Source organism: Sarcophilus harrisii, chromosome 5 (genome assembly GCF_902635505.1).
Source record: "Sarcophilus harrisii chromosome 5, mSarHar1.11, whole genome shotgun sequence".
Classification (NCBI taxonomy): domain Eukaryota; kingdom Metazoa; phylum Chordata; class Mammalia; order Dasyuromorphia; family Dasyuridae; genus Sarcophilus; species Sarcophilus harrisii.
This window is the reverse complement of record NC_045430.1, coordinates 275914087-275941603: the sequence shown is the minus strand read 5'-3', so window position 1 is coordinate 275941603 and position 27517 is coordinate 275914087. Positions and strand designations below refer to the sequence as shown.

Sequence of the window (27517 nt, the reverse complement as noted above, 5' to 3'; positions counted from 1 at the left end):
CACTCTCGCTTCTTCACTGTCTCATCTGTAAAATGGGTTAATACCGGCCCTATCTCCAGGATGGTTGTGAGGATCAAGGAGATAACAATTCTAGAACCTCAGCACAATGCCCGGCGCACAGTAGGCACTTTATGGATGTTGGGGATTTCACAATGTTCCCTGCTCTTGTTTCTGAGTTGGGCAGAGGCAGCTCCTTATGGGGGGGGGGCACTTCTCTTTGTGTCACTGGTAATTCCTTAATGAGTGCTTGTTGCCCGCCTGATGATACTGGAAAAAGCCCCGCTCTTCGGGTCAAGCCCTGGCCCACACTTCCTACTGCTATTGTCCTGGGAACATCACTTAATCTCTCTGAGCCTCAATTTCCTGATCTGTCAAATGGGGAAACACACACGGACATGTACATAGCCATATAGACGTGTGTATGTGTACATGTGTGGCTTGTGTACACACAGGTGTGTACATAGTATGTGTATATACGCACATGCCTTTGTGTATGCATGTCTATACAGCAATATGTATATATGTCTGCATATCACACACATGTGCACATCCATGCATGTCTACATATGTTACATGTGTGCACACTATGTCTACATGTCTATAGATGACTATATAAGTTTGTGGGTATACGTATCTCTACATGTCTATGTATGTACATATGTCTACATGTCTATGACTATGTGTCTCTATAAATGTCTCTCTGTATCTATGTATATGTATAATGTCTCTCTCTCTCTACTTATCTATATCCATGTTATGTATACATACACCTATCTATCTACGTGTGTGCATGTCTCTGTGTCTGTGTATATCTACATCTACATATCTGTCTGTGTGTATGTCTATCTATATGTGTGTCTACATCTCCATATTTATATAACTATGTATATATGTACGTGTTTGTCTCTATATATCTATAGCTAGGTGTATTTGTGTGCACGCACACACACACATATCTAAATTTCTCGATGTATCCGTATATATTTATGTGTGTGGCTCTCGATGTCCATGTTTATATGTCTGTGTGTATATTTCTATATAAATATGCATACGCGCCCCTATCTATGTCTCTGTGTATATGTAGACATTTATATCTACATGACTCTCTCTCTATGTATACATAGCTACATGTGACTATGTATGTACTTCTCTCTATGCCTGTGTGTGTCTATATGTCTGTATCTGTATATGTGTATGTATAAATTGGTATCTTTATGTGTCTATGCATGTGTATGTGTCTATGTATTTATATCTATGTCTGTATGTGTGTGTATTTCTCTCTGTTTATACAAATATCTCTAGGTGTTTATATATGTCTCCAATGTGCCGTCTATATATCTATACGTCTCTTTCTAGTCTATAAGTATGTACATGTATGTACGTCTATATCTATATATGTCTCTGTGTGTGTGTGTTTGTGTCGTTGCCTTAAGGCAGGACCCTCGGTAAACGTCAGAGGGCTTTGAAACCCGCTTCCCGGCCTCCCGTCACTGGGGGTGTCTTGAACATGGGAAGGCCTTGCCGGACCTTAGGAAGGAAGCTTCTTAGGGAAACTTCCCCAGCTTTTCTGCTCTAACCCACAGGGGACATAAATGTCTAAGTGACAAGGCCGACTGAGGTCAGAGTTGGAATCGAACCCCCCCTTCTCTTCCCCCCCCCAGGCATCCAAGACACTCACACTGCTCACTTTCTGTCCCCGCCCTCCCCCCCCACTATCCGGCCCCCCACCATCCGGCCCTCCTCCCCCCCACTTACTTTCCTCTGTTTCACCCACGGTTCCTCGGTGCTGGAGCCAATTCTCCTTAAGACTAAATTGGTGGAAAAGGGCTTTGTTCTGTAGAAGAGAAGGAAAGGACAAGGGAGGAGTATCTTTGGAAACTCACAGTTGGTTCCAAGAACAGCTGGGGTGAAGCCTTTTTTTTTTTTAATTATTTTTTTATTATATAATTTTTATTATTTCTGTAGGAATCCCATGTTCCTCAGGGGAGCTGCCTCAAGGAGGCAACAGAGGGGGAGCTTGAGCAGCTGGTTGGGGCCGGCCAAGCATGGGTGGGGGGGAGGAGGGAGGGACCCGGAGGGCAGGACCCTGGGGCCAGCAGCCCCCTACCTCCTCTGGAAAAATGCTGAAGGGGCTCTGTACCTCAGCCCCCGCCCAAGGTTCCATGGTCACCGTGACTCGCTGATCTCCAACCCCCTTGTCTCTGGGAGGGTACCCAGGGGCATTTCATCATCACCCCATTTTCTCTCCTAGTGACCAACCCTCTCCCTCCTCAGAGCCCCCTCCCAGCGTTTTTCCTGTCCTGCTGCCCTCTCAGTCAGACCCCCTCCCACACTGTGGCAGACAGAGGCCCTGTAAGTCAGGCTCATGGGCATCCACTCTGGCTGGGCCTGGCAGGGACAGGGAGTTGTGGATCTGGGGCAGCCCCACTGAGGCCTTGGCGAGCCCTGGGGGCAGAGAGCTTCCACTCACCTTTCTGTGTGGCGAGTATTCATCCACGGTGCTGAAAAGAGAAGGTGCGAGGTCAGTTTGGCAGAATAAAAGGGGCAGAGGTCGCCTGCTTACCCTGGCCCCATGTCAGGTACCCCTGCCCCGAGAGCTGCCCCTGGCACACAATATCAGTTCTGTCCAGAGCTCGGGTGAAGGGGCTTCCTTCCTCCATACTCCTCCTCAGGGTGACAAGGCGCATGACCTTCCCCTCGGCTTCCTTGTGGGTAAGGGCAGCGCCGGGGTCCTTGCCGCTCCAGACCTAGGGGCCTCTGACTCTCTGCCAGTGCCCTCAGCCTATGACCCTTACCAGAAGGCCGGGCTCTCGCTACTTCAGGCCCGACCGGTGGGACTGCACTCTTCTCTGCATCACCCGGCTTGTGGGACCGGGGGTCCCCTTCCCTTTGGGTTCGCAGGAAGGTCCGGCACCAGAAAAAGGTCCCTGCGGGAGCCGGGCACAAGCCCCAACCTGCCAGTCAAGTGGGCAGAACGGCAGACCTAGTAAGGGGCCAGACGGGAGCAAAGGTCCCGCTTCTGCCGATCAGTGCTTGGATCTCCCCTGCCCTTCCCAGGGAGAAGCCATTTCCTCCCGGTGAGTTACCTGAGAAAATTGCTGTCGGGATGGAACCTGAGACTTTTTGGGGATTCTAGAGTAGCATGAAATCATTTTTATTTTTAAAACTGACTTTAGGCCAGAGAGTGGCCGTCTCCCTTTAGGATTTAACTTCCCCAAGTTACTTCCTGACATTTTAAAAGGACTTTTCCCCCTATTGTGATCAAATGTAGAATGAAGTCACTAGGGATGCAAACTTTGCAATCCTGGTAATAACTCTCACTCGTCCCTATCAACCCCCATCCCAGGCCCCTGCCCCAAAGCCCAGAAAACAGAATGCATTTGAAGCAAGGATTATTTTGGATTAAACTGACACCAAACACAATTTTGTCCCATAATCCTTCCATTTCCTCATGTTTATATAATAGTTTGATACCCCAGAAAGCACCGAGCGCATGTGATGAGGAGCTGAAAGCTGTCAGAAGTGAGCGGGCTCACTGTGGGGGCCCCCGGGTCCCGACATCCTCCAAATGACTAAGGATGCCCAGGGGGGCGGCCGTCAGAGAGCTAAGCCTCAGAATGGAACGGGGAGGGCCGGGATGCATCCAACTGACCGGATGAAATCGCTGCCCGCCTGGGATGCATCTCCCTGAAATTAAATGATGCTTTAAGCTGGGATTGAAAATGCTGGTCAAAGAAGACTCGGTTCCATCAATCATCAGGCATTATTATGGAGACGGGGGCTGGGCCAGGCCCTGGGACAAAAATGAGGCGGCCCCTTCTGGCTAGGATTTGACCATTATTATTATGATTTTTAAAAGGCCATCCGGATTTGACGTGTCTTCCAAACTCTAACAGGGGAATTGCCGTTTTGAGCATTTTAAAGCAGGATTCCCTTCGCTCCCTTCCTGTTCCCAGAAGGATTAGAACTATATCAGACAATCTAATGTTGATTGTTTATTTACCAAGCTGACTAGGGTGGGGATAGGGAAGTGCTTAAGGTGATTTCTCATGGACTTATTTAATCAGGAACACTTAGACACAGGGAGGTCTCTTTACCAGATGAAAGCCCCTAGATAAAGTGGGGTCTGTTCATCTTTCTAAATTGAATATAAATCCTCAAGAGACTCTGTAAGATGGGCTCCTAAAGAATCTCTGACCTACTTATAAAACATCATTTTAAAAAATCCACATATAGAGGCAAGTATATTTCCCCTATTCTATGAATTGAATCACATCAAAGTCAAATTTTAATTTAATGTTAAATTTACCCACCAAAAGCTTTTTAGTCTCATTTTAATTTAAAAAAACCCCAAAAAACTAGGGAAGCAGCATTGTCAGCCTTGGAATCAAACACTGGGGTTTAAGAAGGACCTCCTGCATACAGAAGTTTTGTGATTAAAGGGAAGTAACATCACCGCAAAGCAACTTTCTAAGGTGATAAATGACAGATCTGCTTCCACAGAGGGAGTTTCCATACTGGAAGTTCCCCCACTGGGAGGAAATCAGAGCTCTGGTCAAAACAAACACGCAAACCTCAAACTGCTTGTGGGTTTTTGTAACAATGAAAAGAAAATGGCTGCCTTACTGCCTCCGGTGCATCCCAAGGATCTTCTGAAGTTCCTTCAGCTCTTTCTCAAGGACTGGGTATTCATAGATGTCATCTAGTACATTCCTGTATATCGTCTGGAGAGAGAGCGAGAGAGAGTTCTGACTTTTGATCCAGTCTGCTATCCGCCTCCTCTTTATGGGGGAGTTCATCCCATTCACATTTATGGTTAAGATTACTAATTCTGTATTTCCTGCCATCCTAATATCCCCAGATTATGCTTTGCTTTTTCTTGCCCTCCTTCCCCACTTCCTTAGTATCCTTAGTATTAAACTTACTGGTCCCACTTGAGTCTCCCTCTTTAGTATCGAGAGAGAGAGAGAGAGAGAGAGAGAGAGAGAGAGAGAGAGAGAGAGAGAGAGAGAGAGAGAGAGAGAGAAAAAAGAGAAGAAAGAGAGGAGAGAGAGAGAAAAGAGACATAAATAGAGAATGAAATAGAGAAGAGAATAGAGATAAGAGAATAGAACTAAGAATAAGAGATAGAGACACACACACAAAAGAGAAGAGAACACACAAGAGAGACATGAAGATGAATAAGTAAGAGAGAGAGAGAGAATAGACAGAAGATATAGAACAGAGGCAGAAAAGAACAGAGAGATACATAGCAGAGCAGAAACAGACGAGACACAGAGAGACAGAGATGCAGAGAGACAAGAGACAAGAGAATTGAACTAGAGAGTAAGACAGAAGAGAGATGATAGAGATAGAGAGAGACACTGAGAGAGAGAGAGACAGAGAGAGAGAGAGAGAGAGCAGTTGAAATTATTCGATGAAAAGTATTTTTTTTCTACATTTATGCAGTACCAGATGCACTAAGTACTTTATAATTATTGTCTCATTTGATCCTCACAATAACAGCAAGTAGATGCTCCCATTCTATAGATGAGTGACCTGAGGCAAAAAAAAGGACCTGCCCAGGACTGACTACACACCTAGTAAAGGTCTGAACCAGGTTTTCCCATTTTCAGAGCTGGGTTGTAGCCATTGTGCCACGTGGCACTGGGCAAATCTCCATCCCCTTTGTGCCTCAGCGCCCTCCCCTGTAAAATGAGGGCAACAAGGGCATTCTCTTCCTGGGTTGGATGGGAGACATTTATAGAGTTTTCGGCTGTGCTCACACTGACCAGATCCCAAATAAATGTTCCCGATGATTATACGTGGCCACGGAAGGGGAAACGTAACCTCTGGAAGTCCAAGGCTGGCTCTGTCCGAGTGTTTGGGTCCCCAGCACGTATTGCCAGCACACAAGAGAGGCCTAACTAACACTCATTAATGGACAGAATGGAAAATTTAAGGGAATCACTTGGGATTCCGAGTCCTAAGGAATCACTGGCTTGGCCAGGGTTTATATTAAAAGAATTTCCCATTGTTGTCTCTGCCCCCCCAAAAAATAATAGAAAGAGATTTATGCCCCTCCCCAAATTGGGATTTTAGTCCACAAATACAAAGATGGAAACAAGGGCCCAAACTTGGCCATGATTCTCATCTCAGTGGCTAACATTTGTACACGATGGAAATCCAAAAACGTGGCAAAAGCTGGAACCTGCTCCCGTTTCAGGAAACTGTGGCTTTGAACACCCAGACCCACAAGACTTTTCCTTGATTCCCAAATTTAAATTCAATAAAACAATCTCTTTCGTGGCCTTTTTTCTTTAAATCAAGAATCTCAAAGCCACCCTCCCCCTTTGCCAGAGCCCACCCAGCAGCCCCCGGCTCTACCTTTAGAAACATCTTGGAGGGCTCGTCCTCATGCAGCCAGTCTTTGTAGAGCCCGATCCACTGGGACACGAGGTGCAAGACCTTCCGCTTCCGACGCGGCACGTCCGAGTTCTCTTCCTTGCCTTGGTATTTCTTAGCAGAATAGGTGGCAAAGGTCAAAGAAAACAGGTGGGAAAATCGCCCTGCGCCCTCCCACAGATGGAAGGCCTTCGCCTTTTGGGTGGATGGAGACCGTCCCGGGCACGGCTCCCTTGTGCAGAAGGAGGTGCCGATGTGGGACCAAATGCCCAGGAAACCGCCTGGCAGCTGGAGAAGGTGGGGGATGGAGCGGCAGGTGATACCCAAGCGTCCCAGCCTTGGTCAGGACCTTCCCTGCGGTGTGGGGCCGGAGTCTGCCTCCTCCAAGTGCCTGAGAGGCGATTCCTAAGTCTGTGACCCCCAGGTCTGGCCCTGGCTTAGCTGTGAGCCCCAGGCCTGGGCCTGGCTTAGCCATGACCCCCGGGCCTGCCTTAGCTGTGACCCTGGGCCTGGCCCTGGCTTAGCTGTGAGCCCCAGGCCTGGGCCTGGCTTAGCTGTGACCCCGGGCCTGAGCCTGGACTAGCTGTGAGCCCTGGGCCTGAGTCTGGCTTAGCTGTGATCCCTGGGCCTGGGCCTGGCTTAGCTATGACCCCTGGGCCTGGGCCTGGCTTAGCCGTGACCCCAGGCCTGGCTTAGCTGTGACCCTGGGCCTGGGCCTGGCTTAGCTATGACCCCGGGGCCTGGGCCTGGCTTAGCTATGACCCCTGGGCCTGGGCCTGGCTTAGCCATGACCCCCGGGCCTGGCTTAGCTGTGACCCTGGGCCTGGGCCTGGCCTAGCTGTGACCCCGGGCCTGGGCCTGGCTTAGCTGTGATCCCGGGCCTGAGTCTGGCTTAGCTGTGATCCCAGGCCTGGCTTAGCCGTGAGCCCCGGGCCTGGCCCTGGTTTAGCTGTGTCGTGGCTAAGCCCAAATTTAACAGGGGGGAGGATGCAGAGTTCCCGGCTTCTACACGGGGCCTCAGTCTTTTGGGTTTCCCGGACTTCCTTAGTGCTACAGTGAAGCCTCCGGACTCCTACTAAGGAAAAGTGTTTTAAAATATAGAAAACAAAACACCTCAGAGTCAATTATATTGAAATAGTTATTACAACAATGTGAGAATGTTCACAGGCCCCGGGTAGAGGATTCTTACTCTGGGAGAAGCCAGAAAGCGCCTTCTAGAACCCTGAGTGTTAACTCTAGGGACCAGGATGTAAAAAACCAAAAGCACCGAGTCTGGTCCCAAGGAAACGAGTTCTAATTCTGCCGTACTTATTGTCGGCTAACCCTGAGGGAGCCAGACTTTCTTAGTGAGGTGAATGGGTGGGAATCGGTCCCTTCCAAGGTCCCGGCCCAGGGAGGGAGCCCGAACTCCACAACCTGAGGGTCTGGATTCCAATCCTGCGTCGGACAGCCACTCTGAGGGATCTGGGGCAGCTCCCACAACCCCCTGGTTTTGGTTTTCTCCCACATAACAATCAGCTTCTAGTCTCTTTCAGCCTTAGATCCATTATAAAGTCACGTAACCTCGGTTTTCCTGACATTCTCCCCAAGATATGGAAGATTTGGGGTCCCCCCGGGCCCATAAAGCACAGAGCTCAGGGCCAGGAGGCCCTGACCACGCCACGCTGCCTGCCTCAGGTTCCCCCATAAATGGGAATGATCACAGCTTTCCAGGGTCATGTGTCAAATACCGTTTGCACAGTGTGAGTGGGTGCTCCCTGAGTGCTCCCTGAGTGCCCCCCCTGCCCCATTTTAACCTCAGGGACGAAGCTATTGTGCCCCATGGCTAATGGGGCTCAGGCTATCAGCAGGGGGCGTGGGACGTCAGTGGGGGCCGCGCAGCCTCCAAAGCTGTGGTAGGAAAGGATATTGCCTCAGGAGCGCCTGGCACAGGTCGTCCGTGGTCATGAAGACGGTGTAGGTGAGCAGGAAGTCGTCCAGGAGGGTCTCTGGGGAGAGAAGCAAACAGAAGATGAGGGGGCCGGCACCCGCTGGCCCCGCCCCCAGTTGGGGGTCCTTTCCACAGGATAGCTGCCCGCCAGGCACGTGGGCAGCAGGGGCTGGGTCTGTAACAGCGGCGGAGGGTGGGAGCCCCTGGGAAAGGTGGGGAGCCCCCTGCTTTCTGCTGGGGACTCGAGCTCTGGGGAGCAGCCCAGGGCCCCCATCTTTTCCTGAAGCCACTGACCATGGGAAGAGCAGGGGGGCTTTGAAGCCACCACACGCAGCCCGTGGGGCCGTAAGAAGGCGGCAGCCTCGGGGAGGGAATTCTAGTTCTGGTCTTGGTCGGGCCCAGCCCACTTTGTCCCAGCCCCATGTCCCGCCCCGAGGGAGGCTGGGACCAGCCTGTCCATCTGGTCTGGACTTAGGGAGTTTCCCAGGAGGCCGAGAGTCGAGGTGACTTGTCTGGGGCCATGTTCCCAGTGTCTACGTCAGTCAGAAGCAATATCTCAAGGCAGGTGCCGGGGCTGGCCCTCAGTCATACCCTTTTCCATGTGCCCTGGGCCCAGATTCAGGGAGGGAAGGGACACTTTCTGCAATTTCCTTAGGTCCGGGAAACTGCCGAGAGGTCAGTGAACTTGCCTGTGGTCACACAGCGAGCATGTGGGGGAGGCAGAACTTGAACCAGGGAGCGGCCCTCGGTCCATCCCCGAGGCCCCGGAGCCAGGCCGAGGGCCCTGCCCAGAGTGGGGGCCAAGCCAACATGGCTGACGGCTAGCTGGAAGGACCGGGCAAACTCGGACGAAGCACTGGACCGAGAGCCATTCCAGCCTCGGACACTTACTACCTGTGTGACTCTGGGCAAGTCAATAAGCTTCAGTTACCTCAGTTTCCTCAACTGTAAAATAGGTCTATGAAACACTTCCTTCAGGGGGTTATTATGGGGATCAAATGAAATGATGTTTGTAAACAGTAGGTGCTCCCCAAATGCTTGTTTTTTTTCCTTCCTCCCCTCTTTGGGCCTCAATTTCCTGCTCTTTGAAATGAAGGGGCTGGATGAGGTGACTATTAAGGATCTTTCCATCTCCTGGTCTTGGATCCCAGAATTCTGGCACAGTATTCCACAATCATCTGACCAAACCAACTCCATCATCATATCCTGAGCATCAGGGAAAGGGAACGAGCATTTATTAAGCACCTGTTTTGTGCCAGGCCCTGGGCTAAAAGCTCCACAAATATTATCTCATTTGATCTCCACTATAACCCGGGACCACGGATGCTGCTATTATTCCCATTTTACAGATGAGGAAAGTGAGGCAGGCTGCAGTTGGGGTCACAGAGCCTGAGGCTGGATTTAATGTCAACCCTCCCATTGAGGGAAGGAGGAGAGCTTCCTATAAGTGGCCATTCTGCCCCAGACAAGGCTTTGTAATGAACCGAGCAGCCCTGAGTCCCGCGGAAGGAGACCAAACACACCTGAGGCCACTCAGACAGAGCGCACCCCCTGACATACGGCAAGCCCTGGGGTGTCCCCGGCCCTCTCAAGGGCTTTTCCACGGCTCTTGCCGGCCTGAATATCTCAGAAACAGCATCTGCCAAGTCCTCCAGCATAAAAATTTCATTTAAAAAATTTAAAAACAGGTTTGCTTTATTGCCCCATAAAAATAACGGGTCTCCGGCGGAAAAGAAGGGCCCGATCCCAGCGGCTTCCTGTGACCTCCCTCCCTCAGCATCCATGGGTGGCCTTTTTGTTTCTGTGTTTGCACAGTGTTGCTTCATTTCATCAGCCGCCATTTGTGTGATCTCTCCCGTGTGGATCACCAAAGGTGATCGAGTGTGAGTAAGGCCCCCCCCCCCAACCAAAGGCCCTCTCGGCCCTGGCTTCGGCTCCTCTGGGGGCCGAAGATTTGAAAGCTCAGGGCCCTGACCCCTCGTCACTGGGCCAGGAAGGGCCGGGCCATTCACCTGCACCCACGGCCCAAGGCTGCAGGCCTTAAATTTGGGGCAAAGAGCAGGAGTGCCTGGGGGGGGGGGAAAGGCCGAGAGTCTGGGGAGTGAGGGGCAGCCCTGGAGTTAAGAGCACCTGGTCCCATGCTCCCCCACAGTGGGATCGTGGGCAACCCTTTCCCTTCCTCCCTCTGGCTCTCCAAGGACCCCCTAGTTCCTCCCTGTCCAAGGTACTGCCATCTTGGAGCTTCCTATGGGGGGAACTCCCTTTCAGAGAAGGCCAATGGAAAGAGGGGGTGTCCAGGTACCCCTGAGAGCAGCCAGACGCAGCCCAGCTTGGAAGGGCGACTGCAAAGCTTCCTGCTGAGCTCTGGGTCTGCTCCCTGGCTCCTGCGGCAGGGGGGAGTCGCCCCCATCTCCTGTAAACATTTTGCCAAGTTGGAAGACACTGCTGGAGCCGCCCTCTGCACCAAGAAGCGGGGCCGGGTCTACTCGGGGTATCGTGGGGGCTCTTCAGGCCCTGGGCCTTCCCTCCAGGGCCCCAAACGCAGACCCAGACCCAAGCGCCTCCTTCCTGGAGGTCCCTGCTCATGCAATGCCTGCATTGAAGATAAAGCTGTAAGCCTTCTGGGAGCAGGTTCTCCCCGGGCGCCCTTATTGCTTCCAGTGGACAGGACGTTCCTCTGGGGGCTTCTGCCCACCCAGGTCAGCTATGGCCGCTCCCGCAAGGGTCGCACTTCCGGCCCTAAAGACTTAAAGATGGCGGCCTGTGCTGACTCTACTCTCACTCCCCCAAATGCTGCAGTTATATACATCTGCCACGTTCAACCTATGTTGGACTGCCTGCCAGCTAGGGGAGGGGGTGGACGAAGGGGGGGAATTGGAACACGAGGTCCTGCAAGGGTCAATGTCACGGAATTATCCATATACGTCTTTTAAAAAATAAAAGGCTTTAATTAAAAAAAAAGATAAAAATACTGCTATTAAAAGATAGCATTTTATCGAGTGAATGACTGGGGAAACACACTTCAAATGGTAGGAATAATTTTAATGTGTTTTTTAAAAATAAGCAAGCACTGAACATCCCCCTGCCCCCACCTTTTATCTGCCCTGGAGAATAGAAAGGCTCGAGCCCAATCCCTGGCAAGGTCTCCCAAAGTCCCTGAAATGTTCCCGTCTGTACTTTCCTGTAGCTTCCCTGCTGCACGTCAGGGGAACAGGAGGCCGCCGAGCAGCTCGCCGTGCGGTCAAGGCTGAGAGCAGTCTGAAAAAAAGAATACTCCCTGCCCGGGCACAGGACTGAGGCCCTGGGATCATGGGATGAGAAGCAGGAAAGGCCTTGGGGACAACAAGCCCCACCCCCACTCTGGCCCTATTCAGGGTCCCAAAGCCAAGGCCCGGGGTGGGCTCTGAAGCAGCCCCCGATCCAAGGCGATGCGGCCTCTTAGATTTACAGAACATCTGCGATTCCCTGTACCTAACTCCTAACGTGGGAGCCCCGGCCCCATGAGATGGCACAGGTGCGATTATTAATCATCCATTTTCGCCTTAAAAAACAAGGCTGAGACAGACAGCCTTGCTGTTGCTCCGTTCTGCCCGACTCTTCGTGACCCCTTTGGATTTCCTCAGCTGAGCCACGGTACTGGGTTTGTTGTTCCCTTTTCCAGCTCATTTTCCAAATGAGGAAATTAAGAAAAACTGGGTTAAGTGACTTGCCCAGGGTGACACAGCCAGGAAGTATCTCAGGCCAGATTTGAACTCAGGTCTTCCTAATTCTGGGTCCAGTGCTCCATCCCCCAGACCACGTAGCGGCCCTGGGGTCTTCCTCTGTTCTCATAAAACAGTATGTCCTGAGAAGGTCGGGCCAGGTCCTGGGTCCATCGGCTCACTGCTTGCACCATTATGTCCTTGGGTGGTTTTTAAATGATGGAATTACTTTTTACAGAAGCCCCCTCCCCTTTCATTCTTCACCATGCTGTGGAGCCCCCCCCCCCCCCGGGGTAATCTTAGCCTGGCAAGCAAAGCTGGAAGACTTGCCTTGATGTCCAAGCGGGGCCCTCTCTGAGCATCCCTGACCATCTCTGTGCTTCCCTGCTGGCCTGTGTGACCTTTAGAAAAGCTTCCGTTCCAGCCTCTCCACGTTCTTCTCTCACGAGCCCACCCCTCTGAGCCCACCCTCTGAGCCATTTCCTCAGCGTCGGTTTTCAGGGGACTCCCCACACTCCCTCCCAATGATGACATTTCACTGGTCACATGCTCCGGAAATATCAAAAAGGGAGCCCACCTGAAACCCACAGATCTGGGGGCAGCAGGTCTCAGAGTGCCGGGGGTCCGGCCCCTCTCACAGCCCAACCCCGCCGTGTCCACAACTGCCTGGGCCTTCACCGGCCTGGCACGGGCTCCCACAAGCCTCGTCAGAGCGAGCACAGGCCTCTGGCCACCTGGACAAGGGCCCAACGATGACCAGGGGCATTACCATGGAGAGACCCCGGGGAGAAGCCATTTATCACGAAGGCAAGGATCAGAGACAGGGTGTAAAACACTGAGCAACAGCCCAGATTATTGTCTCCAAACACTCTGAGCTCTAGACGGCCACAGTGAAGGCGCAGCAGGAGGCCGCCGGGCACACCCCGGGGGCACACTGGGGACAATGGCCCGGGTCCGTCCGAGCACCTGCCTGCTGTGGCAGCCGCCCCAGAGCTGCAGATTTATCCTGCTCATCTTGTTCTGGGAGAGGCAGATTTAATGCTTCCAAATCGCAGGGAATGAAAGCAAAAATGGCTCGGAGATTAACACGTTAAGTTAGGACCCGGGGATGCACGGAGTAACTCCTGGGAATAAGAGACCCGGGCCCATTTTGGCGGCTCGCGGGGCTCCACGGAACAGCCCGCAGCGACATCAGTTCCTCTCAGAACCTGGGACAGGTCCCCCTTCTGACGCTAAATGATTTCTTCTTGTAAGGCTTCGGTTCGCTGGAAATCACTGGCAAAGCGAGAGCGGCCACCCGGCCAGCAAACCTTAAAAAACCAATTGCCCCCAATTTTACAATAAAATAATGATAATAATAAATCAAGAAGCATCTGAATGGATGTAAAATGGTTCCAGGGAAACTGAGGCAGCAGAGTAAACTGGACAGAGAATCGGGAAGGAATGGGTCCCAACCTTGCCATTAGCGGAGTGAACCTGGGCAGGTCACTCATTTCAGTGGCCCCTGGGGAGCTCGCCAAGGCGAGATCTCTGAGGAGGGACCGCTCCCCAATGGACGAGCTTCCTCGGCAGCCGTTCCTTCTACCAGAGAAAGAAAGAACAAGATCCTTCTGCCGCCTCCACCTCCTCAACGCCCCGAGATCTGTGCTAATGAAGGGCCTGAAGCTTTGCAAAAAGTCTGAAATTCCCACTATCCTTTGGGCTTTGGCAGAATCCCACGGGAAGATGCTGCAGACGCATTCCTCAGATGGGAGATTCTGAGGAAAAGAGCAGACCAGCAGCTCTGAGGCAACTCGCGCACTCAGCCCTTCCAGGTCAATCTTCCCCCTCCCTCCTAGGGAACAAAACGGAGACTTCAAGGGTCAGAGCTGGGTTCAATGCAGCACTCTCCTGCCCCCATCCTCTGGACCCTCACACCGGGAGCCCCCAAAAGGGGATGGAGGATCTCAGCACTCATGGGGAAGGGCAGAAGTGATGGGAGCTGGGATCTGACTCCCTGCCACGGGCACCGGGCAAGCGATTCCATCTCTCTCATGCCATTATCTGCGTCTGTAAAATGGGATAATAACAGCACCTATGTTGCTGACCTGTGAAAAGCACGAGCCTTAAACACCCCGATGTTGGCAGGTAGAACACTCAGCCTCCCCAAGTTAAGGACGGAATTAGGCTCTGAGCTCTCAGCTCTGCCTCTCCCCTGCCCTAAGCCGGCTGTGGATTGCCCAGTTCCTGTTGTCACTTGCCTCCATCCCATGAACACCTGGGTAAATAAGTGGGCAGCCACAGGGTGGGGCTCGGGAGAATTCTGCCCACGGGCAGCTGTCAGTCACTCGCCCAGCTTCCAGCTGTGCCCACTGATCAAAGGAAGCCTCCGCAGAGAGAGAACTCCCAGGCTGCTTTGGGTGGGTGGGGGGACCAAGGACTGCTGGGTTCAGACAAACTGCTCTGGGCCTGGCCACCACCTGCAGAGGACCCGCTGGAGCTGCTCCAAGAGGTCAGTGGCTGGCCAGGGACTCATCAAAGAAAGGCCAGGACCCCATGGGGAAGGTGGGACCCACACCCCAGAGCTGCCTCTCTCCTGGAGCTCATGGGCCAACCCCACCCCATCTCCCCTGAGCCTTGCCCCACAATGACCCAGGGAATGGGAAGGCCCAAGTTCTTTCTGAAATCATTCAAATCTCTCTATCTCTATTTCTTTCTCTTTGTCCCTCTATTTCTTTCTCTCTCTCCCTCCCTCCTTCTGTCTGTCTGTCTCTCCCTCTTTGTCTCTCTCTTCTTTCCTCTCCTCTCTGTCTCTTCTCTCTGTCTCTCTCTCTCTCTCTGTCTCTGTCTGTCTCTCTCTCTGTCTCTCTGTCTGTGTCTCTGTCTCTCTTTCTCTCTCTCACACACACATATACTTTAAAACGATGCAATCCCAACATGGCCACAGACAGTCCACCAGAGGACTGATGCTCACAGCTGACATCTCTGTACTTGGGAAGGAAAGGAAGACTAAAGCCGACGTCTCCAGTGGCACAGAGAGTCACTTGGGGGTATTGGATGACTTTTAATCCAGGAATTAGTGCTAGCGGAGCCTTAGAAACTACTTAAAGGCTCTAAGAGTTGTCGATCACAATAGATTTCTGTCTCCTCAGCAAAAGAAGAAAATCTGAAATCGTATTTCCCGAGCCAATGGCACGGTGGCTTTCTAAGTAGGACATTTCCCATAAGGGAGATACAGGAAATGCTCAGAAACACGAAGCTCGGGGACACCTAAGAGGTGCTCAATAAATGTCCAAATTCGTTAATTAACAAATAAGAAGTCTATTTCAGGGTGACTCTTCAGTGAGATGGGCTCACTGAAAAATCACCGATACTGCTGCCTCACGGCCCTGATTGTCTACAAGAAATCCCGACAGCACAATGTCAGGGGATCCATGATCTGGAACAGGAAGGGCCCGAGAGGCTTCCTCTCGTCCAGCCTCCTCATTTCCCTGGTGAAAAACCCGAGTCTTGGTGATTGGTGTGAGTCATTCGGGGAACAAGTGATGTGGAAGGATTTGAACTCAAATCTTATCCCAGAGAATGGGCCAGTAAAATAGGCACTAGTTACCACTGAGCCACACAAGAAACCACCCTCCTTGTGGGGCTTCATGGGAGCCTTTTCATTGCTCAGAATCATGTAGTCCGGATAGTTGGATACATGACAGAATTCTCTGTCCTAGACCTAGAAATTAGTTCAGAAGCATTTAGTACAAACCCCTCAGTTTGCAGACAGAGAGAAGGAAGCGTCTTGTGTACTGAAGAAAACTCGGGCAGTTAGTAGTAGAGCTGAGATTTGAACTCAGATCTCTTAACTCTGGCGTACTTTTCATGTCCACAGAGATATAAGTACAAAGCATATATAATGGGACACAAATTAATGTTGAAGGAGTCAAGGACTGGAGGAGGACAATGTGGCGCAGTGGGTTGGATAAATCTGTATGGCTCTGGGTAAGTCACATATGGCATATAGATCTTAATCTCTGTACCCTGGAGGGGCAAGTCTATGAAAGTAGTTTCTGGGGGACCTCAGAGCAGGAAACAAGGCCAAATGGGAGGAAGGCTCCAAGGGGCCCCGGCAGACATCTTCCTTCTGGGGCTGCTTGGAGGTCTCCCTCAAGTAGGACAGCACCAGAGCCAACCTCCCCAAGGAGCTGGAGGTTCAGGGAGCATGGGGGGAAAAGGGGCCCTCGGCAGATGAAGTGACTCCCAGCCAACGAGGGGGAGGGGGAGGGGGAGCACGGGCAGCAAAGATACCGGATCACTGGGGAGAGCAAGAGAGGCCTGAGGCAGGCCAGAAAGGGTCTTAGATGCCAACAGAAGAGCTGGCATCTTGTCCCAAAGGAAGAAGAGCTTTCTGAAGATCCGAGTGTGTGCTTCAGCAATGGCCACTGGGTAGGGGAGCAGAGGGGGAGAGAGTTGGAGATCTGAGGAGCAGGGAGCCTGCTGCTGTTGGGGCCCTAGTCTCTCTGGGCATTTGCCAGCAGCCCTCTCCCCTCTGGGCTGTATCTGGATGTTGGGGCTCCGGGATGGGGGTACAGAAGCCACAAGACTTCCCATGAAGCCCTTGGAGGACGAGCACTTGCCACTGTGGGGGTAGCTGGAGGAGAAGGCACATTCACTGCACTGACATCTGACAGGGACAGAAGGGCGCCAGGAAAGAAGGTCTGTGCAGGTACCAGTGATGATGGGCACAGGCAGGCTCCTGATCTGGAGCACCGAGAGTGGGAGCAAATGGGGGAAAGCGGCAACACTCATGGGGGCGGCACCTGGGGGAATGGCCCTGAACATCCTCTCCTGCCAAGCCCAGGACCCAAAGAGGGGATCAGCCCTTCTCCCACATGCCCGGTAAGGGGCTCTGCCCCTGGCTCCATCCTGCAGGGAGATCTCCAGCAAAAAGGAAACTGTCCCTTCCGGACACCCGAAGTGGCCCCAACATCTGCCTCTGAACCAAGTCTGAACTCAGACATAGCAGCCATGGTCACAGGGCCTGTTCTCTGTGATGCTGGGGCTGGAATGAGTACTAAAGAGAAATGGGACCCCACCAGAAATGCTCTGCGCTTACTGAAGGGTCAGCTCGAAGAAACCCCCCATTGCCTTAGAACCAGAGGCCATGTAAGATAGTGGTTCTGGTGTCCGATGATCTAAGTTCAGGTCCCAGCTTGGACATTTATTACCTGTGTGATCTCATTTTACTCCCCCAGGATTGTGTTCTTCATCTACAAAGATGAGGGTCTGGGGGACACCAGATGGTCTTCGAGGCCCCTTTCAGCTTCAGATCTATGATTTTGCCAGATAAATGGGATTTTAAGCCAAAGTTTTAAGACAAAATACTTTGTTGAAGAACGCTTTCTGAAAGGAATAATAGCACATATCTGAGCCTTTCTTCATAAATCCACTAAGAGCCACTGTCTGGCAAAATGCAGGAGTGTATGTTATCCACATTCTTCCTTTGGACATCTCCCTTTCCTCCCCCCTTCCCAACTTTTTCTTGAAGAAATGGAAACTTTGCCTCTCCCTTCCAAATGCAATAAATGCAGTTGTTGATAAAGGAAGACCCCAATCTGCGGGAAGGGGAAATGGATAACTAAATAAACAACCTTCCCCTTATACAAACACACAACAAGACAATGCTCACATATCCAAAAGACAGATGTCTTCCTTCCAAAGCACTTGCCCCTTATTTTTGTGGCTCCGGCATCTCCTTTTGTCTTGACATCAAACCTCTGAAGAAGGATTGCTGGTAATACCCCCACTTTACAGATGAGGAAACTGAGGACTGGGGACCACGGGTCACACAGCTAGCTTCCATCTAACTGCTCCCTCCTTCCTTATTTTAAAAGCGAGTTTAAAAGCAAATTGACCTTCTCCATATCTGAGAATAACATCTGTCACCAAGTTTGTCCCTCCTCCTCCCTAGTGGGACTCTCATTATTTATTCAGCTACAAAGGAGTCATCAATTAGTGTCTAAGGAACTGATGATTTGGAGTGTTAGGACCCCCAGCCCGGGAAGACTTGGCCTGGGTGGACCAAAATTGTGTTAGAAAACTCATCGATCAGCCACGAGATGAAAACAGCTTTCAATACCTTCGGCAGAACGGAATCGAGCCATTCTGAGCACTCCCGGTTCCCAGGAAGACCTCGGGGGTGGTGGGGGTGGGAGTGGGTGGGAGAGAGAGAACAGAGGAAACACACACAGTAGCACGGCCCAAAGGAGGGCCAGCTCCCCCGGGCAAGAGAACTGAAGGAAAGAATCTGCCAGCATGTCCCAAGCAAGAACCAGCCGCGACTGCCACAACAAAATGCCCCTGAGCTCCTTTTACCAAACTCCTTCCAATTCAAATAAAGATGTTTTCTGACATCACCGTTCCAAGGAGATGCTGAGCATCATTCTCTCCTTCCCACCTCCGGTGCCCAATGCATCTGAAAGGGGCCATTGTTTTACAACCTCAGAGCAGAAACAAGAGGGAGTCTTCTCTGTGAAATTAAAATGCAATAACACCACCCAGGTGTCGGTTTCCCCACCTAAGATAACTAAGCGGATGATTACACGGAGGGTGTTTGGGCTTGGTTTTATTTCAGGGTCAGACATGACTTCATTACTGTGACAAACTCCCCCTATTAAGGAAGGGTAACAACTCATTTCAAACCTTCTCAGAGAGTTGTCTGGGTCACTAGGGGATTAAATGATGTGTTGAAGGTAGGATTTGAATCTAATTCCTCAAGACTTAAAGACTGGTTCCTTCTAAGTCATTTTGCCTTCCCTAGAGCTTTCAAATAAGCCAGATTTTGCTAACAGGCTGTGTGTGTGTGTGTGTGTGTGTGTGTGTGTGTGTGTGTGTGTGTGTCTGTCTGTCTATGAAGAATGGGCCCTTTATTTGGACTAAAATAACATTTCCCCTAAAAGAAGTCAGGCAATACCAGGTGCTTTGATGTTTCTCTCTCTCTCTCTCTCTCTCTCTCTCTCTCTCTCTCTCTCTCTCTCTCTCTCTCTCTCTCTCCCTTCCCCCTCCCTCTCTCCCCCCTTCCTTCCTCTTTCCCTCCCTCTCTCTCTCTTCCCCTTTTCTCCATCTCCTTCTCTCTCTCTTCATCTCTCCTCTTTACCCCATGTGATGCTAAAACACTTACATGAACTCTGGGAAAGCTCACTGTCCATATGAACTTCCTTAAAAGGGAGGAAAAAGGAGGAAAGGAGGTGACAAACAGACTGAAAGATTTCAATTGTAAAACAATAACAAAAACCCACAGGCAGAGACTGGGGATAATGGGAAAAGGGAGAAGTGGGACAAGGAAAAAGAACTCAAAGCTGGCAAAGGACAACGACCCAGCAGATTGTCGGTATCTGAAAGGGCCCCAACCGCCCCAAAGGACATCACTTCACCCCATTAGCTTGTCAATTCCAACAGATTCCCCGGCGCTGCTGCTTAAACGAGGGCAATGATTTCATAGAAAGCTCCAGGAAAGATTAACAAATGTACTGATTGCTCAGCCAACAAATCACCATAGAATTCCACCTCTTTTCCACCTTGATCGGCCCCCTGAAGTGCCCACTCTCTTGCATGGGAAGCCCCCTCCTCGCAGAGGTGACACAGTCAATTCTACCGGAGGAAGACATCGGCAACATTTTAAAATTTAGACGAGGGCGTCTGGTGGTCTGCGCTGATCTGCCAGCTGGGTGGGGGTAAGGGGCAGCTACAGCCAAAAGAGGAATATTTCCACCTCTTGCACGGTCTTCCAGATGGTTGTTGGGCTGATTTCCACAATGGCTGTTACAATGGAATAATAGCCTTTTGGCTAAAACTACCAAGCTGCCAAACTCATTACTGACACAATGTCCCATGTCCTTGCCTTGCAGGAGTGGGTCCCAAGCTTTGCTATGGCGAAGTCTGAGACCCCTCCTTTAAGTTTCATAAAATGCAGCTGAGATTTAGGAACGTAGGGGAATGAAGGCTGAAAGACAGAAGGAACCAGCACAGATCGGGAAAACCCTTTCATAGAAACACTGCTGGCCTTTTCTGGAGATCTCATAGCGCTGCTTCTTAAAAACAACAACGGCAAAACATGGCCAGGGTGAGGACAGTTACCCATCAGATGAGTTACTCCAGCCCATCCTAGTAATGGCCTTTAGTATTCAGGGACCCATTCTGGAAAGCAAAGGAAACTACAGAAGAAGTTTTCATCCCAAGAGAACGCATTGGGAAGCGAGATTATGCCCAAGAAATAATTTATAAAACAGTAATAAGTATAACTTTGTACACCATTCTAAAAGAAGAATGGCTTATCATCAATGATCAGAGAAAAGCGCTGTAAACAGAGAGAAAGAAACATATAAATCCCCACAACTGCAAGAATTCTCCTCACATCCAGGAAATGATCAAAGATCTCAGAGACTGGACAAGTGGATGTCAGAGGGCTGAGGAAAGAAGGGCACTACTGGTATTTTGTTAGCAGCCTTGTGAATTGGCCCGCTCCTTCTGGGAAATAATTTAGAATCGTGAATGACAAATGGCTGTAATCGCACTACCGACAATATACCTTAATGAGGTTGGACAGAACTATCCAACACTGGTCAACAACATCCATAGCAAGACTTTGTGTGGTAGCAAAGACCTGGAAGTAAAATGGACGCCCATCAGGCAGAACGGCGTATGAATAGAACAACATGAATGGCACAGAGGCGAACCTGCTCCGTCCGCAGAACATAAATGCTACTGAGCTTCTGAAGACGGGGTATAGACCCAGTGATGGTGTGTGTCACTGTCCAAAGACAGGCCTGCTTATTTAAGTTTGGGGAGTCTCATCACCTGGAAGGCTGCAAGATGATCAGCTTTGGGGCTACTGCAATTCTCAAAGACTGAATGACTACCAAGTTTTAATGGAGTCACAATCTGTATCAATGAAGGGGATATTAACACTGACTAAAGAGAAGGGAAAGTGTTTTTAGAGAGCAGAGCAGAGGCAAATGGCAGCAATAAATGGCAAGGAAAAAAGTCATCCGGAATGTCTTTTAAAAGACCAACTTCTAGGCTAAGGATCATAGAATCAGTACCGATTCACTTAATTTCCTACGTGTGCTATGTTTCCAACAAAAACTGATGCTCCTGATGGACCCCGGTTTCAAATCCTTTCTCCAACACTCAGTAGGTGTGTGTTATGGGGAGGCCATTCAACCTTTCTGAATATCAATTTTCATCTATAAAAAGGGCATTGACAATAACCCACCTCACAGGGCTGCCATGGGCCCAAAATGAGACAATGTGTATAAAGTCTGAGCATTAAAGCATTACATAAATGATGATGATGATGATGATAGAAGTTCCCTATAAGGGTAAGAGAATTCAACTTGGACTCAATATTCATAGATCCAAATTCTATCCAGTACTTTACTATAGGTGTCCCCAAAGTCCTATTGGAGCTAGAGCTTATTGCGTTCGAACTAACAGAGTTTATGTACCTTCATAAAAGAGGGAAAAGACAGTCAACATTTGCATAAAAGGCTCCTTTCTCCGCAGACGGGCATGACTTTGCCCTTTGTCTGGCTTCCAAAATGACTTAAATTAATTCACAATGGCCCCAGCACTGGTTTGACCAATTCCCAATAAGCCAGGAGATGATCCTCCCTAACTTTTCCCCTTCACAGTAACTTTTACCAACGTGCTGGGATGGAGACTATGTATGCAATTCAGCTATGGATTTTATCTCCCTGTAATACAGTGTATTTCCTCCATCATGGAGATGCTTCTTGCCTTGGCAAGACTGAGAGATAATCAATGGACACCTCATGGGCGCCAATGGTATCCTCAGGGTGCAAGGAGCACCTGAGGAAGGCTCTTGCATGGTGGGTTGACCCCTGCTAATGAACTTACAGAAGGATATGAATAAATGTTACATAGGACAGGCAAGTATGGATGGACTGCAAGGTGCATTGTTGGAGGAAACGCCCATTGTGATAAGGTCCAGAATATATATAGATGTTTCATGTCAATTTTCTCACAGGAGAAGATTGATAACGAATTGTAGACGTGATCACTGGCTATAAACGATGCCTGAAATCTGAAAGATGGATAGAAAATGAAATGTCTCCTACTGGGGAGGAAGGAGATTTCAGTCATCTGGAACCAGGATTGGCCATATATTTGACCCCAGGTATATTAGTATATAAAATAATATAATTAGTTTATAAAATATGAAAATTAGTATATCGGTATATACAAATCCAACATTTAGTGATAAGAAATTCTAATTTTGCACCCCCCCACACTCAGTTAGGAGACCCCAATGGGGTCATGACCCCATTTTTTTTAAAGTCTTTTTTTAAGTTTAAGGAGCTGGAATCTGAGCACCAGGCTGTTAAGTGACTTGGTCAGAGCCGGCATGTATCGGGGCGTCAGTGCCTGACTTCCAATTTCTTGGCTAATATTTAAAAAAAGATGTTGTTATAAACACTTTTCATCTCTACAGAACCTTTCCCTCTGTCACTGACCTCCTTGGGACATATCACTGACAATGGGATTGTGGAGTCAGAGTCACTTTTCTGGCATGATTCTCTGTTGTTTTTGCCGAATGGTTGAAGCAGCCTGCAGTCATCCTAACAGTGAATCATCATGTTTGTCTTCTACTCCACATTGCCCGCTTCCATTTTGGATCATTCTTGTCACCTTGGGTGGGGGGGCTCAGGTAAGACCTCAGAGTAGCTCTAATTTTCATTTTTCTTGTTATTCGTAACTCAGAACATGTAGTCACAGAGTCAGTCAATGGGCTTCATTCAGTCATATCTCTTTTGACCATTTGTTTATTGGGAATTGCTCCTGGTTGAACAGATTTGCATTGATTCCCTACTCCTCATGGCCATCAGGCCTTCTGGCTTCCTGAATTCACACTGAAATGGTGCTAGGACCCCCCCCCCCCCCCAGTGTACGAGTTCCATCCAGCCCCCAGACTTCTGCATAGCCATACCTGCTCATCCTGCCATTCATGTCCTCCAAGAAGTTTGCTATGGAACGTCTTCCCTCCGTGCCGGGGGCCTTCCTCATTGTCTCCGGACATGGCGAAGAAATGAGCCAACCACAAAGTGCTCCTGGATGTCTTTCTGGGAGGGGACCCGGCTTTTCATGGCAAATGCTGGAAAGAAGAGGCCGGTCTGGCCCCTGGGTACTGAATCTTTGGCCTTGGCAAGCCATGGAACAAAGGACAATACAAAATGGCCCTCAGTCTTGTTTGGGCCCCTTCCAATTCTGCAGCGATGACCGCAGAGTGGATGAAAAGGAGGCAGAGGGTGACAGCAATTGTAGATATTATATTAAGAAAAAAATCACTATTTCTATTGAGAAACCAATGAAGGCACCATTCTGTGCTCCTCTGAAAATGCTTCCCTCACAGGAGAACCATTGTATTCTGGTCACTTGATCCTGAATATATTTGTACGGATGAAATGAGAATCCTGAACTTAAAGCAGACTTTGGTGAATCCCAAGGGAAGGAGTGTTCTCAATAACGAAGGGATGAAGCATTCTCCCGCTTGCCAATTAACCTTTTCTGATGGCCCCTTCTCAGATGATGAGGGAAAGGAAAAGATTCTTGCCAAGGAAGGGCTGGCTCTCTTGATGAGTCCCCGTCCATTAAACGCATCCCCCACCCCCGGGGTCGCGCCACAATGAAACGAGCCCATTTCCATTCTTAATCAGCTCCTGCTAATAACCTGATGCTCCGGCTCAGTCTCACTTCACTTCCCCGACTTTCCCAAGTAACGAGGGTATTAATTAACCCGCAGTCCACTGGCGGTGTAAAAGCATCAGCTCCCTTGTTAGCGAACATCATGTCTTGTGTTCAAAGGTGAGAGAGAACAGACTCTTCCAAAGACGAATGACTCAAATGGAAATTCAGATCTGAAATTGGCCGCCTGGTAATTTCTCATTAGAGCCGGCAGCCATGGTGGCAGCTGGAACCGGGAGGCTCTGTCCCCTCTCAAGAGTCTGGACTCTGAGGGGCTGTTTGGCTCACAGCTGGTAGCCCAGATGATGGCCTTTTGTGCTGGAGATGAAATGACTTAAGTGGTTCACAAATAGCCTGACCCGGGGTTTTCCAGAGAGAGCTTTATTTCCATTATGATCCGGCCTCCATGATTCTATTCATGAGACACCGGACAGGCTGAGGGGGAAAGATAATGGATCTCCGAGTTATCGCTCTGCCTTTACTTCGCACTCACTTTGTCACTTGGAAGAACTTAACTCCACGTCTGCCCACCGCTGGTGCCTACTCCCACCGGCTTCGATGCAGACGTTAACACCCTTGACGTAGCTTACTTATCTCAGTTGAGTTTCACGGCAGTTCAGTGAGTGGATCTCACAGCTGTTAGTATTTCCCATTTTGAAAGATTGGAAACTGAAGCTCACACAGCCCAATTGACACAAAAATAGCAAGTACCAGAAATGGGATTCGAACCCAAGATTCCAAGGCTGGCGCTCTATCCACTACATGTACCACCATCCTCTTCCACCTTTGTTTTCCTGTTTGTGAAAAGGGAATGTTCTATGGCACAAAGACCCACCCAATGGGGACTAAGACGTTATCCATTGATACTTGGAGAGTCATAAGTTTCAGAGATGGAAAAGAAAGAGTGGAAAGGCTGTTTCTAAACTTGGAGATCCTGGGGCAAACCCCGTCCATGAGTCTCACTACCATGGGCAAATCCTTTAGCTTCTCTGGTCTTCAGCTCTTCAGCTGGAAAGTGAGGGGTGGGACTAGATGGCCTCAAAACCCCATTTATTTCTAGGATCAATGATCTCATGACCTCAAGAGCTCCTATAATTCAGCTCCCCCTTCCCCTGGTCCATTGTCCCTGTTTCTATTAGCACCATTACTCATCTCCATACTTAATTAGAATGATGTGACAGAGTAGAGAGAACTCTGGGGTTCCCAGTCAGTAACGTCTACAAAGGGGTTGGCAAACTTGCCACCTCCTGGCTTTGTGGACATAACTAAACCTCCCTATGACTGGGCTTCCGCCATGTCTGCAGAGGCGTGGGCTGGACACCTTGGAGGATGGGAGGGGGCAGCTGTCCCACCACTTTGTGGGGTAACTCCCAGCTGTTTTGCCTCATATGAAAGGAGTTCTAGGCAGAATTCTGGGCAGGTCCCGGAGGGTTCTATCACCATCCCTCTTCCAAGACTTAGTCACTGACTAACCATGCTCTGCCCCTCTCACACCGGACACAGCCCCGGCACATTAGTAATGCTCTTGGTCACCTTATTTCTCAGGGCCATCCAATCAGGTGCATGGCCAAGTCAGAGAGTGATGGGCATGGAACTACTCTCTCTTCAACCAGCTGGAAGTAGACTCATGGAAAAGAACCATCAATAAAACCAGGAATTAAAAGACAGAGTGGCCCTATCCCTGATCAAAGTCATGTGCTTTCTAGATGTCGATCAATAAACATTTATCAAGTTCCTACTGTGCGCCAGGCACTGTGCTAAGCACCTGAAACCTTCTCAAAACCCCCAGTGCCTTGGCAAGTCCCTGTGAGACGGGCTCCTAGCTCTGGTGATGAAGCACTGCTTCTATCTCTTAATTTCATGGCACATTTTCCATGGCAGTTTTGTCAAAACTGTCCATTTGACATGATATCTCCTTACAGATGCACTTACATCAGCACCAGGCAGGAAAATGATATTATGCCATTTGGGTCCAATAATTCATCTCCCCGAGTCACACCGTGTGGCTGTAAACAATGGATCAGTGAGACACTGATGGGAACTTGCGAAAAAGATCAGGAATCTTGTTTGCAGTTGTAAAGGAGGGCTGGTACCTGCTACTTTTGAAGGACTTCTGGGGCAAGTTCAAGGTCCTTATAACCTCAGATTTCTTAAAATTATAAAATTTTTGGTCTGGAAGAAATCTTAGCAGTCACCAAAACAAATAACAACCCTCCAAACACATACTTACGCTTTCAATTTCTTTCCTTCTTTCTTACTTCTTTCTTTCCTTCCTTCCCTTTCTTCTTTCCTTGTTCATCCTCCCTCTCTCCCTTCTTTCCTTCCTTCCTTCCCTTTCTTCTTTCCTTGTTCATCCTCCCTCTCTCCTTTCTTTCCTTCCTTCTTTCCTTGCTTCCTTCTTTCCTTCCCTTCCTTCTTTCCTTTGTTTTCATCCTCCCTCTCTCCCTTCTTTCCTTCCTTCCTTCCTTACTTCCCTTTCTTCCTCTCTCTCCTCCTTCCATCCCTTCCTTCCTTCATTGCTGAACTCTCTCCTTTTTCTTTTATTCTCCCTCCCTCCCTCCTTCTTTCCTCTTTTGCTTTCTTTTCCCTCCTTCCCTCCATCCCTTGCTTTAGTAGCTAGTTCACTATAATTTTATTGATATAGATAGGACCACTGAGGAAATTCTATCCATAGATACAGATTGGCTCCCACTCTGCAAACAGTATCCAGGAGAGCTGTCTGGGGACAGTGGGAGGTTAAGTGATGTGTCCAGATTGGCCGAGCCGGGATATATTAGAGGCAGACCTTGATTCCTGGTCTGACTGCTCCAAGGTTGGCTCTTTCTTCTCTACATCAGGGCTTCTTAAACTTTTTCTGCTCATCGCCCCTTTTTGCCAGAGAGATTTTTATGTGACCCTAGCTAATCGGTATAGAAAATAGGTACACGTATTTCCTGAGAAGAAGACAGAATTTGATGACCCCCACATTCAGTGATGAGACCTGCAATTTAAAAAGCTGGGCTCTCCATGACAACTTCTCACCCACCAGAACAGGGACAGAGAGAAAACTGATAGAGGCAGATGTGAGAGTAAAGAGGGATTGGGAAAGGCTCCATGTACGGAACGTGTCGGAACTGAGAGGAGAAGGAAACCAGGAGGCCAAGATGAGGAGCAAGAGCATTCCAGGCACAGGGCCGGCCAAAGACAATTCCCAGAACTGAGAGAGAGCGTCTTGTTCCCAGAAGAAGCAGGAGTCCAGCCTCACTGATCTTGTTACACTGTATTTGTATTTAGGTTGTGGAATGTTTCCAGTTACATTTCGATCCGGTTCAGGCAGTACTCGGGGTTGTGTGTAGGGGTCTGACCTTGAGCATAAGGCAATGAGCAATGACTGACCAGTCCAGAGTCACGTGACTGGTCAGTGCCAGAAGGTGGACCCTGAACTGAGGTCTCCCTGGCCTTGTGGCCAGCTCCCCATCAATGCCTCTATCTTGGCTGTCAGGATGCACATGCAACAGATATTTTCATTTCCATTTTCTGGAGCGGTAAACCGAGACTCAGAGGTCACACAGTTAGAAAATGTCTGAGATCGTAGGAAGCTCAGCAGGCAAGACAACCTGGGTGATGGATACCCTGAGCATTGATTTTGTACTCTAAGGACCATGGGCCTTTTCCATCCGCCTCACAGTTGAAATCATCAGTATGTCTTATCTTCCTCCGTAGAATGGAAGCTCCTAAGAGGCAGGACTACCTCACTTCCAGGGCTCTGGACTTAGTGAGAAGCTAATTCTCT

The 27517-nt window shown here is 49.7% G+C and overlaps 1 protein-coding gene across 2 annotated transcripts in view; it reads right to left on the bottom strand.

Moving 5' to 3' along the window:
• RAPGEF5 (Rap guanine nucleotide exchange factor 5) overlaps positions 1-27517 on the bottom strand; it is a 227159-nt gene that overhangs the window by 40144 nt on the left and 159498 nt on the right. The window contains exons 1-6 of one of the 2 annotated variants that reach the window (XM_031940641.1): positions 22991-26073; positions 8294-8372; positions 6367-6511; positions 4627-4724; positions 2471-2501; positions 1756-1834 (exon numbers count right to left, since the gene is read on the bottom strand). In XM_031940641.1, coding sequence (XP_031796501.1) covers positions 1756-1834; positions 2471-2501; positions 4627-4724; positions 6367-6511; positions 8294-8331 — 391 coding nt within the window. In that variant the 5' untranslated portion in view covers positions 8332-8372; positions 22991-26073. Of the gene's footprint in view, positions 1-1755; positions 1835-2470; positions 2502-4626; positions 4725-6366; positions 6512-8293; positions 8373-22990; positions 26074-27517 lie in introns of those variants that run through there. The other variant, XM_031940640.1, reaches the window with a different exon arrangement.